The 12,497-nt window shown below is 46.6% G+C and overlaps 1 protein-coding gene across 2 annotated transcripts; it reads right to left on the bottom strand.

The window, feature by feature from the left end:
* Positions 1–2,780: 2,780 nt before the first annotated feature.
* LOC127226782 (myosin regulatory light polypeptide 9) lies at positions 2,781–11,404 on the bottom strand. 2 transcript variants are annotated; one of them, XM_051190916.1, is made up of 4 exons: positions 11,385–11,404; positions 5,897–6,095; positions 5,125–5,286; positions 2,781–3,287 (listed from the first exon to the last, which is right to left on the bottom strand). In XM_051190916.1, exons 2-4 carry the CDS (start codon positions 6,078–6,080, stop codon positions 3,115–3,117), a joined length of 519 nt encoding a protein of 172 aa, XP_051046873.1. In that variant the 5' UTR covers positions 6,081–6,095; positions 11,385–11,404; the 3' UTR covers positions 2,781–3,114. The 2 variants fall into 2 exon arrangements, with proteins under 2 accessions (XP_051046873.1, XP_051046872.1); XM_051190915.1 differs by lacking the exon at positions 11,385–11,404 and adding an exon at positions 6,971–7,012.
* Positions 11,405–12,497: the final 1,093 nt, after the last annotated feature.

The following is a 12,497-nucleotide window of genomic DNA, read 5'->3' on the forward strand; positions in this document are numbered from 1 at the left end:
GTACTTAGAACACAAAACAAAAACAAGCTAGGGGCCAGCAAGATGCTTCAGCAGGTGAAGGTACCTGTCACCAGGCCTAACTACCTGCATTCGATTCTCAGGACCCACAGAGAACCAATTCTGGCAAGTCGTCCTCTGAGCTCATCTTGGGAATGAGCAATCCCCTCCCTCTGCAAACAAAACACATGGATAAAATGTAAAATAAAAGAACCCTCCACCCCTCCTGAGATAAACTGAGGGTGGCTTTAAATCTGCACCCGAATATCTGGAGCTGGTATTGAACAGGTCAGAGATGGAAAATAATTTCCTTTTTTAATAGGCCAGGTGATGCCTTCAACAACTCAGTGTTTAAGTAGTTATGTTTCTTATAAAAAAACTTATAAAAGTTTGTCATTATGTTTCTTTATTAAAGAGTTTGTCTACTGGCACTCCCAAGCCCCTAGTCCACAGTGTAAGATCAGCAGATGGGCGGGACGCGGCGGCACATGCCTTCAATGCTGGCATTCCAGTGGCAGAGAAGCGGGTAGGGAAGAGGGCCTTGGAGTTCGAGCAGAGAGAGAGGCTGAGGGGATGGCCTGGCAGCTAAGAGTGCTTGCCATGTAGGCAAGAGGACCCAGGATTGAATCCCAGCACTCCCACCCTGTAGATACAAGACTGCACCTCTAAGACTAGGCCCGTTGAGCCTTGTCTTTAAACTTTCTTTCGGAGGCCCACTAGTGTGAGTATCTGTTGCATTCTTATCTTTTTTTTTTTTTTTTCTCCCTCCACCTTTCTAATTTTTGTAGCAGACTTAGAAGGGAGCATTCCTGTTTCAGATGAGGGAGCTGGCATTTGAAAATAGCCTGACCACAAAATCCACTTGGGTAGCGGAGGGGTGGGCGGTGGGGTTTTACGCAACTGACACCCAGCTCCGGATATGCTGCTTTTAATCATAAAAATGCCACTGTGAACAGTATTAAACAGTATTGTTAAGTGAATAAATAGGCCAGTAAGGGTTAACTAGCTTGCCTAATGCCACAAAAGCGGGGATTGGGAATGCAGATCTGATTTTTCTACCACTGTTCACCATGATGTTTCCTACACCCGGGACTGCCTAACGACCGATGCATGCCAAATCAACCTCCCTATGCTTCCCTGTGACTTGCTAACTACCCTCCTTCCTCCTAAACCAGCTTTGTGTAACCGTGGCTCACACCCTTCGAAGCCCTCTACTCCCTGTCTACTTGACCCTCTTAAGCTTCCTGCCCTTTGTCACTCCCTTCACATTTTGTGGAAAGCAGCTCCCTTCTCAGGACCTGCCTTTTATTCTGGCCTTCCTCCCTCTGTCCCAGTCACGTTTGCTTCCTACCCTTTAAGTCTCAGGCTCCCTGATCAGTTTGGGCTCTGAGTCCCAATGGCTGGGGCCATCACTGAGCAGGTGCTGCCCCATGGGGGGGGGGGGTGTGCTCCGCCGGGGGCTTTAGAGCTGGATGACTTTGAGACCATTCTCCTCTGGGAACTTTCAGAGACTGGTTCTGCAGTCAAGTCCACTGCTGGGGGAGGGGGAGGTTCTTGGAGCTTTTTGTGGGTGGCTATTCCTGCTTAAGCAAAGCCCAGCCACTGTGCAGAGAATCCAGGCTGACCTACTGATCCCAACTTAAGAGGTTGCCCACATGGAAATGGACGTTGTATGAGATAATCTAGCAGAGCCTTTTCTCCTGTAGTGGAAATAACTTATTCCTCGTCGAAGATATGTTAAAGCAGATATAGCTCATTTGGGTTTTGCATTGTTTTCAGTAGAAATGGAAATTCAACAAGACTAGCACTGAGTGGATAAGCTGGAAAAGGTATTCTGCCTAAAAGCAAAACAAAACAAAACAAAAAACAATGAAATTCAAGCAGGAAATCAGGGCAGGATTTCTATGATTCCACTCTTGAAGGGGTAGCGCCCTCCTCCACCCCATCCCCCTAAGCTGGCTCCCTAACTTGGCTCTCTAACCTGCAGCTCAAAGGCATTCCGTAATTGTTTATCAAATGAGGTAATGGTTTCCTTCAAGGAGGTCTTGTTGAAGCAGACCCACCAACCCCCATGAGCTTCAAACCTTTTTTAAACTTGGCAATTTTTGAAACATGAGGAAACTAAACAGAACAAGTGTTCTCCCCAATTAACTCGGCAACAGTTCTGAATTATCACAAATAACAGGAAGTTATTTTTAGGATCGAAACAATGACCTCACTTTCCCAGGCATGCAGCACAGCTGTCCTGACTGTGGGTAGGTCAGGAATGTCTAAAACTCACTCATGGGTCCTGATGGACCTCTGCATAAACAAACATGGTCTTTCAATAGGGGTTGCTATAATAAGGAGAAACTGTATGCAACAACAATACTAAGTGTATTTCCAACAGCTGGAAATACAACCCAGAAACCTTTTTGTTAAAAGCATTCCACAGAACCTTTGGAGCTGAGACGGTTTCTAAATAGAACAGATGGTCTTATTTTAGGTGGCAGGAAGTGATGTATAGAAGTTTAAAGTGGGAAGAGCTAAAGCAAGAGTGTCAAGCTCTAGTGTTCTAAGCTACTCCAGTGATCTTGATTCTGAAGGAATTATTTTCAAAACTGAAGTCCTGACTTCCCCAGGAGGAGAGGAATAAACAGATGAGGGGGAACCAGCCCTCCTTTAAAAACACAAGGAATGCTGGAAGGAGTGTGAGCAAGCTCAGATGGGAATGTCATCCCCGGCTTTGAAAGACACAAACGAATCTAAAAGTGAAGTGGGAAATAAGTTTAAACGACTGAGCATTTTATCAGAAAGTTTAATTGTCATTCAGAAAAAACTGAGTGGATGACTCTCTCTGAAAAAATATATTGACTCTGTGTGGGCTGCAGTTATTACACGGGAGGGGCAAAACTGCCTGTAAGTTAAATTACCGACTTTCTAGGCAGGTAACGGCAGAAAGTCCCATTTCCAGTCTGATTATAAAGGTACAAGTGGCCCAAAGAGGCTGAGATTATATAAATACAAAACAAGAAAGGCAAAAAGCAGTAGGCTAGGGCACACAACGGGTTCTAAGAGAAAAGTCTCAGAAATACCCCAAGTGGCAACAGGGAACATTGGCTGGAAAACTGGAGTTCTTCAGTCATCTTTGTCCTTTGCGCCGTGCTTGAGGATGCGTGTGAACTCGATGTAGTTGAAGTTGCCCTTCTTGTCAATGGGGGCTTCCCTGTACAGCTCATCCACCTCCTCATCTGTGAACCGGTCGCCCATGGTCGTGAGCAGCTCCCGCAGGTAATCCTCCTGGATGGTGCCTGGAGAATAAAGAATTGACGCACACCTTTAATCCCAGCACTCACTAGGGAGGCAGAGGCAGGTGGATCTCTGTGAGTTCGAGGCCAGCCTGGTCTACAAGAGCTAGTTCCAGGACAGTTTCCAAAGCCACAGAGAAACCCTGTCTGGAAAAACAAACAAACAAACAAACAAACAAAAAAGCACAGTGGATCAGAACACCCACACCCAACTACACAGCCTATGTGTTTCCGTGGCCCTGGCAACCCTGGTAGAGAGCCCGCCAGATGCTCAATGGCATTACTTGGCTCTGTCTGCCCGCCCCACATGCTTCTTGGTGTTCAGAAAGAGGCTATACCTATTGTACAAGTGAACGGCAGTCACCTGTCACCTGACGTCATCTTCATAAAACCCACCTGCCAAACAGGACAGCAGCACTCTGTGTCAGCCCTCATTTCTTTCCTAGCATTGGAGTTTTAAAGGACTCCCCAAGTAACTTGTACACACAATGATTACGCTTAATATACTATAGGCAGAAAATAAATGAAACAGAGGTTTAATCACAGAGCAAAAGAGAAAGACTGACAACTTCCTGCTTTGTGAAATTAATACACTAAGAATGCATTTCCTACAATTGACAAACTCCAATTGCATGTTTTCAAAAAAGGTCCCTAGGATCTTAGAACTGTAGCTTCGTAGTAATATGTCATTAACTCCAGCCACTCACTTGACTGGCATGTAAATTAACTGTGATTGGGAGTAAGCACACAACTAAATACACCAACCATGCATGCGTCAGGAGATAGACACAAGCGGAAAACCCGGTGCATGGAAAGAAAGGAAACGCTTATTGGTTTTTAGGAGCCAAACACGTCTGCAAAGTCACACGTGTGCTCGTGTGTGCCTCTTCGGAAGACAAACGTACTGGGGGAACCTGAAGGGTAGAGCCAGGAGACCATGCTTTCAACAGCCGGCCCTGACAACCACTGACACTTAGGACTAGCCTATTTAATGCAGGCCGTCAGAGGCGTGTCTTCCCTCTTCACACACACACACACACACACACACACACACACACACACACACACACGGCTGAGCCACAGAGTGGAAACCTTAGAAAGTATGGCCAAAGGACCAGGCGTTCTAATAAGCAACACTGTTTGTTTTAATGGTTTTCCTTCTGGGATATAGTCCTATCACTGGGTAGCCCAAACCCATGGTTCCGGACTCGGCCTCCTAGGTGCTGAGCTCTAGTGCTGCAGTACCACACCCAGCCCTTCACACGCCAGCAGCACGCGAGGAACCCAGTACACTAATCTCATTTCCTCATTTCATCCTTGTAACAGCCCCACAAGACAGGTTATATGATTGCCAGTTTCATCAAAATAAATAAATAAATAAAACCAGAACCTTAGCAAAATAACCTGCCCAAATTACACAGCTACCACACAGCAGAAGAACCTGAAACCAGTTAGCCCGATTGTCTAGAGTCTAAGTCCCTCTTGGTATATTTTAATGTATTATTTAATGAATGATTCTGGAGTGGAGAGAGGCATGACAGGCCAACACTAGACGGACACTACTGCTGTGATCTACAGTAATTTACCGATGGGATGCTCTGGCCAACCACTCATTTACACAGAACTGACAGCCAGGACCTCGGGGAAATTAACCTTTATGTAAGAGAGTAAATAATGCAAATGGAACCAACAAACGCCCCGAGATCTATCCAACACTTAACGGGAGGAAGAGTTAAGGCGAGTGACGAGAAGAGCAAACAAAACCCTCAAAAAGTGCTAACTCACCACAGCTGACGTACCGTGTATTAAGTTACACTGTGATTAGGTTACCCTGACTTACCAGTGGCTTCCTCGTCGAAGCAAGCGAAGGCGTTTCTGATGACATCCTCAGGATCGGTGCCATTCAGCTTCTCTCCAAACATGGTGAGGAACATGGTGAAATTGATGGGGCCTGGGGCCTCGTTCATCATGGCATCCAGGTACTCATCAGTTGGATTTTTTCCTACACAAAAGGAGCCATGTTCATGATCCCATCAGGAAATATACCAACTTCTAATAATGGCAAACACTCTGGCAGGAATGAAACACTGTGTGTTTGCTATGTGAGTTCATGGCAGCGAAACTAGGGGAAAGTTTGGAGATACACAATGATATCCCAGTGAGATACCAGAAGGGTAAGTACCGCTTTTAATCAGGACCTCTCACTTTTTCTTCTTAAGGATTTATTTTTAATTACGTATGTATGTGTGGAGGTGCACGCACATGAGTGCAGGTGTCCACAGAATCCAAAGCAGGAAACCCCCTGCAGCTGGAGTTTCAGGTGGTGTAAGCTCTGAATGTGCTGAGAACCAAATTCAAGTCCTATGCAAGAACCGTATGCATTCTTAACGCACAGCCATCTCTTAAGCCCTCACTTCCTCAAACACTACCCAAATACATGCATGCACACACAGTACTTTGGCCCAACCACGAGATAGGTACAGGTGTATGTATGTGCCCCAGTGGGAAACACTTTTCAAAATTAATCACTTACACCAGCTTCACAGAGCTTTAAGAATAATGAAGAACAAGGAGATTCTACTCAATATACCAATATCGTAAGTGGACATTACCCATTGAGGCGAGCATGTCATGCAAGTCCTCCTTGTCGATGAAGCCATCCCGGTTCTGGTCGATCAAGTTGAAGGCCTCTTTGAACTCTTGGATCTGGGACTGGTCAAACATGGCGAACACATTGGACGTTGCCCGCTGGGGGCGCTTCTTGGTGGTCTTGGTCTTGGCCCTTTTGCTCGACATGGTGGCGGTTAAATCCTAATTGAGAAAGAGTTCAAGGAAATAATATCAGTATCTAAGATTACTAAATATGAATCACAACAGGGATTAACAAAAATAAGTGGAATTGTCTTTATATCTGTCAGTGGTCTGTTTCAGTGGGGTAACATAACTGCATAAAAATGTCTAGCAATTCACAACTATCACCCCAACAACCAAACTAAAAGAGAAAAACTGGTCTTGAGTTTTGAGTTCACTCACTCCTAAAGCTGAAAGATTTTTTATAAAAGGACCATTGCTTATGTCCAACCAGCATCAAGTCAAAGCTCACAGCACATGAAGATTGCATATTCCTAGAACCACCCTAAGCTTAAGAGGGAAATAAAAACCAAGGAGATGCGTGTGTGCGTGCGTGCATGTGTGTGCGTGCCCTCACGCACACACAATCTGATATCCCCACATTAGCCACTCCATCCCATCAGAGAAAGAATGACCAATGGAGCAGGCCCTCCCTTCCATCTCTGACAGACACTATCTTCCATTCTGATAACAACTCAGATCACCCTCATCCTGGATGCGATGCCCTCCAAGAACACTGCTGACAGGCTAACATAAAAGCATAGAAACTGAAGTTAATTCACCCAAAGTTAAGTCTTACAGACTGCACGTCCTACAGACCCTTTCTGCATTCAACACCCCAAATAACCAAGGCTTCTCTTCTGAAATCAGAGGACAACCTGCAAAGCAATTTCACGTAAAGAACTCTCTAATAAATCTATCCCTGTAAAACCTAGAAGAACATCTAATACATAAAATGAGCACATATTTTTCCCGTGAACACGCAACTTTAAAACAATATAAAGAGTCTGAAGTGGAGAACCCCACAGCTATCAGACAATTAAATTCTAGCTTACCATCCTTCAGAGGTGAGGTGGGGATGGCAGCCTGTAAAGTCCTGATCAGTGTGGCTAAGTCACTGCTGAGTGTATAGTTCTCCAGGCAGGGCTAAAACAAGCATCACTGACTCCACTCTGACCAAGATAACAATTTTAAAGCTTACGTTCGGAAAACAACATTTAGCCATGATGCAGCGAGGCATCACGCCCTTGCTCTAAAAATAAAGTCTGTGGACTGCAAAGAACGAGCCGCTACCTAGATTCCAGCACCCAAAGTGACCCTCAGAGTGTTTCCTATGAGTTATAAAAAAGAAGCTATTTCCTACATTCTTCCATTGATTACACCACATCACCAGACCACAGACAATTATGGAAACACTTAGAAAAGCTCTGCTCACTTTCTTTATATCTAAATCTGTTTCAGATTTTAGTAGGAAATTCTTAAAAGAATAGCCAGTCACAAATCCAGTTTATCTACTACTGCACGCAGGTTGTACAGGCAGAAATGATACATTCTCAAATCTCCTACTTTTATTTACCCTTTAGGAGACTGTCTTATAACCTACTGAAACCATTCATAAATGCGTAATTCCCACTTTAACATACTTCGGAGGACATACATCTCATTTACTATACAAAGTTGTATTCTTCCCTCCTGATCTAAATGCTAACAACAAGGAGAATATTAAGATTGCCTCTTTAGTGCATTCTCCTTTGAGTGTTGAGACCAGTGAGCGGACCATATTTACCAGTCCATACCTCTTCAGTATTTTAAACAAAGCATGCCTTTGCAAGTCAAAAATAATCTTCGAAAATAGTCTGTTTTAGGGGTGGGAGGAAGAACTGTGGTTGGATTGTAAAATGGAAAAACACAGGCCGGATTTTTATGACAGCAGTGCTTCTCTTCCCCAACGACACAGGAATGTCAGTTATTTTAACAGAAAAACTGATGAGAGTCACAGGTCAAACGGCTGACGAAGTTGAGTTTTTAATTCACAAGATCTCACGGAAAGCTAAATTTGTTGGGGGTACTCTTAAAATTCTTTTATAAGAATGCTTAACATGTTAAAAGTGACATGTAATTGTTAAGAATATATTTCCTATTATTTAAACCATGCATTTAAAAATTAGTAAGCACACTCTTTCCATCTCTGGCCGCCACAGGGAAATGAGACACCGCCATCTGTGATGGATGGTGGTTCGGAACTGCTCCAGTTTCCTGACCAAGAGGAATGAGCAGACTGAACCCAATAATCTGAAGGCCTGAAACTCCTTCTGCTACAACAGGGCTGACTCACAGCAAGGCTGTGGGTTGGCATTTTTCTGGTGTTTTATTTAGCATTAACAATTGCTTCATCCAGAACTTTAGCTCATCCCATGCTTAATTCAAATGACTGTATTAGTACCAGCTAATTATAATAATGTATATCAAATGTTATTAACATTAAACACTAGCCAAAAGTTTAAAATATAAAGCACACATGTGGCCTTCCCCCCCCTCCCCCAAAACAGGGTTTCTCTGTGTAACCCTGGCTGTCCTGTAACTCAATCTGTAGACCAGGTTGTCCTGGAATTCACAGAGATACACCTGCCTCTGCCTCACTGGGATTAAAGGCGTAGGCTACCACCACCTATGAAGTTAAAATATAGTTGGAGAGTTAACTATAAAGAAATGCAACGATTAGTTCAGCTTACAAAATGAGCTGCATACTTCCCATTCCAGAGGTGTGACTCTCAAGTTAAAACAATACATAAAAACAACACAGTCGAAGTCAGGGATGGCAGTGAAAGCCTTTAAATCCCAACAACGGGAGGCAGATGGATCTCTGTAGGATGGCCAAGGACACATAGTGAGACCCTGTCTCAAAAATGAGCGAGAGGAAGGGAGGGACAGATGGGGGAGGGGAAGAGAGGGAGGGGAAGAGAGGGAGAGGAGGGAGGGAGACAGGGAGAGAGAAGGGAGGAAGGGAGGGAGAGGGAGGGAGGGGGAGAGGACTCACCAGGTGGCAGACAATCATCAAACAGAGAGTTAAGAATTCTTCACTAGTTTCTACAAGATTGGAGGGAAGACTAAATAATCCAATGTATTATCACTTGGAAATTATAAACTATCTTTAGAATCAAGAGTTGGATGTTCATCTTAATTCAGGTTGCTAGTTCTGTGCAAATCTGATCATGTAATGAATGTTGAGCAAGTTCCTCCCGGGACCTCAGCCTTTTCAAGGGATTGAGACCGATTCAAGAGCTCATCTCCAAGGCAGACACCTGGAGCTTCATGGGCTCGAGACCGGCAACTACACACCTACACCAAACCACAGTCTGGAATAAACTTAGGCAAAGGGCACGTGGAGAATGGTGCTACGATGGCAAAGAGATAATGTTTGACAGTGGTAAAATTCTCTTTTCTGTGGTTCTGAGTGACACTGTACTGTAAAACTTAATCCTCATGTTAGTTTAAAAAGCTAGAGCAGAGTGAAATTGCAAATATGTTACAATCTCATTTAGGGTGCATGGGAGGATCAACTGAGACCCTCATTTCGGAAGCCTTTGTGAAAGATTTTTGGGATGAAACACTAAAGACTTGCAGACAGGCCCTCCTCCTATGGGACACACCAGGCCTTCAAAGCAGCAGAAAGAGAAGGAAGGACAATAAAACGTGGTCAGGGTTTCTGTTCACAGATGCAAGGAGCAGAACCTTGTCTTAAGTCAAAACAGGCATGCATAAATGACAAGTGTGGTGTCGGTTGTTTTGTAGCTCTGGTCACAGGGCCCTGGCGTATGCTATGCTTGGCGAGCACTCTATCACTGAGCTACAGCGCCAGACCAGGCAATTTTGTGTGTTAGCAGTTTGCTAAGACGGCAGCCTCATGCTTGAGGAAGACGTCAGACCCTGAAGACATAGGGAAAACAGAAGACAGACTCCCAGAGAGGCTTTCTACACATACCAAGGGCAACTGGATTTTTCGGAATCTTTAGAAATGTAGAATCTACAGAAACTATGTTATCTAACTTTTGAAAAAGCTAAAGCTGGGTGTGGCGGTTCATAGCTGGGTATATGTTCCTAGCACTTGAAGCAGGAAGTCCATCTCAGTTCTAGGATAGCCTGGGCTACAATGACACTCCATCTAAAATAACAACAACAAAGCAGCCTATGAAACCTGTGAGGTAGGACCAATCCATCCTAAGACATACAGGAGATTGTCTACCTTAAAATAATAGGATCTCACACTCCTAAACTGGCAATACATGCAAAAACTAAAAATTCCTTAGCAGAACATCTAAAGTACGTTTAATTAAATACTTTTTAATGAAAAACTCTCTTTAGTTAATATGCAGGTCGTAGGTGGTGCACACCTTTTAGGCCCAGCACTAGGGAGGAAAAGGCAGTCGGATCTCTGTGCGTTCAAGGACAGCCTGGTCTACCTGGAGCGAGTATCAGGACAGGTTCCAAAGCAACACACAGAAACCCTGTCTTGAAAAGCAAAAACAAAAAACAACTAGTTAATATATCCTTTGGAAAACTCCCATCTCAGAACCTCGTAAGTGTGCTATCACCTAGGTATCTGGCCTGCTTCGAACTTCAAATGTATCTCATTTAATCAATGCCATTTTTTTTTCTCAGATGAGATGGGTGTGTGTGTGTGTGCAAACTCAGTTTTTCAAAGTGTATTTTCAAGTTAGGTGTTCCAGTCCCAAGGAAAGTAGGGTTTTCATTTCTCAGGCACACTTCCGGTTGAGAGTCAGCTTAGATCTCCTAGATAGCCACACCCAAGGGTTCTGAGCACCTTTTAAAAGTCAATTAGTGGCAAGGACCGACTTGTCAACTAAACGCCTCACTTCTGAAGGTAAAATGCGTTTCTATTTAACCCTCATCAAGGGCCATCCAGAAAACAAAACAAAACAAAAAACCACCACCTATTTCAGTAAAGCCTCGCCTTCCTCACCTCTTGATACAAACTTTGGCATTTAAGAAGCTAAACAATCTTAAACGATCCATCTCTATAAAGATCTAATAATGTAGCTTATATGAACGACTCGAAAAAAAAAAAAAAACACTCCACTGTCAAGTCGACTGGGTCCCCTCGAGAGGCAAACGAAACCCCCAATCTGCTGCTCCCTGTTCAGATAACCCTTAATTTAACAGCAACAACAACAACAAAAGTTCTGATCCGAGGCGCGCATCCGAGCGAGCGAGCCGCCGATCCCCTCCCACTTAAACCTAGCCGCACAGCTGCAACCACAGCTGCAGAGGGCGGAGGGTGGCGGCCGCGCACCGCCACTGTCGGTCCGTCCGTCCGTCCGCAAACTCCCTCCAGCCTGGCGGCAGAGTTAGCAACACTCGCCAAGCCGCGAGTCTGGCGGACGGAGCAAAGCCTGCGCAGCCCGCGATCGCACAGCCCCGGTGCTCTCCCCGACGGCCGGCCGCACTCACCCTGCTCGGCCGCACTCGACAATCCAACCGAGGCCGTCTCCGGCGCAGCTCTGCCGGCCGCTCGCACCTACCCGGCCAGCCAGCCCGCCGCTAGCAGGCCACTTCCGGTCCCCGCCAGCAGACCGGAAGGAAGCCTAGCGGCCATGCTCACCGCCTCTTCCATGTGGGCGCGGCGGCGGGGGGGGGACGCCAGGGAAGAGCCCCGAGCAGCTGGCGAGCGCAGGGCGCCGAGCGGGAGAGGAGAGCGCGGATCTCGGAGCAGACGGGCTGTGCACAAGATGCCGTGCTCTAGTCACTGGCGCTTCGCCCGCTCTGCGTCCCTTCTTGCATTGTGGCCCCGCCGTCCCCCCCGCAGATGGTTGCGTCCATCCCGCGGCTTTCCCAAGCCCGCATTCCAGAGCGCCGTGAGAGGCGGAGACCCCGGGTCTCCAGGCCTTGTAGGGAAGTCGCGGAGGCCGAGGAGAGGGATGCCGCGGCCGCCTTGGGCTCCGCCCGCCGTCCCCCGTGCAGGAAGTGGTTGGTGTGTGACTCAGCGCCTAGGTCAGCCCCCTCGGGGTCTGGGCCGCGCAGGGCAGGGCAGGGCGGGCGCGAGCGCTTTGCAAAGTTTTGCGGCGGCCTTTTATGGGCAGCCTCGCTCTTCCCGCGTGGGAGGGAACCCCCATTCCGCATGCGGTTCATGAATGCAAATAGCCATTGCTCCCTGTCCCCCTCTCCCCTGGGACTTCCCGCCAGAGGCCCCTCTGCGCCTGTGCTGGCTCCTGCCCCACCCACCCCGCGCTCCAGGGTGACAAGGTGAAGTGGGGCTAAGGTGCCGGTTGCGTTCACCCCCTCAGGTCTCCTTGCCTGGAGTCAGCCGCCAGCAGGAGTCCCTGTTAAGGGAAAAGGGAAAGCCTCCGTGATTCCTCCGCCCCTGCCCCGGAGCCCTGCGAAGGCAGGGGTGTCTGGTGGTGGTGGTGGTCGTCTCGGGTCCGCAAACAGATCACCAGAGCAGGTTCTAGGGTTCCACCTACCTTCATCTTCAAAGCTCTGTCTGTGCCTAGACTCAGGAAAACGTGTTCCACGTCCCTGAGACCAGCTTGTTCTCTTCATGGAACTCGCGTGATGTGGTTTAAA

Source organism: Phodopus roborovskii, unplaced genomic scaffold (assembly GCF_943737965.1).
Source record: "Phodopus roborovskii unplaced genomic scaffold, PHOROB, whole genome shotgun sequence".
Classification (NCBI taxonomy): domain Eukaryota; kingdom Metazoa; phylum Chordata; class Mammalia; order Rodentia; family Cricetidae; genus Phodopus; species Phodopus roborovskii.

Bases quoted from the DNA above. Each gene is read 5' to 3' on its own strand.
- LOC127226782 (XM_051190915.1), bottom strand. The intron at 5,287-5,896 runs GTAATGTCCACT...CCTTTTGTGTAG, and splicing joins TGACATGCTCGCCTCAATGG to GAAAAAATCCAACTGATGAG. The intron at 3,288-5,124 runs GTAAGTCAGGGT...TTTATTCTCCAG, and splicing joins CTTCGACGAGGAAGCCACTG to GCACCATCCAGGAGGATTAC.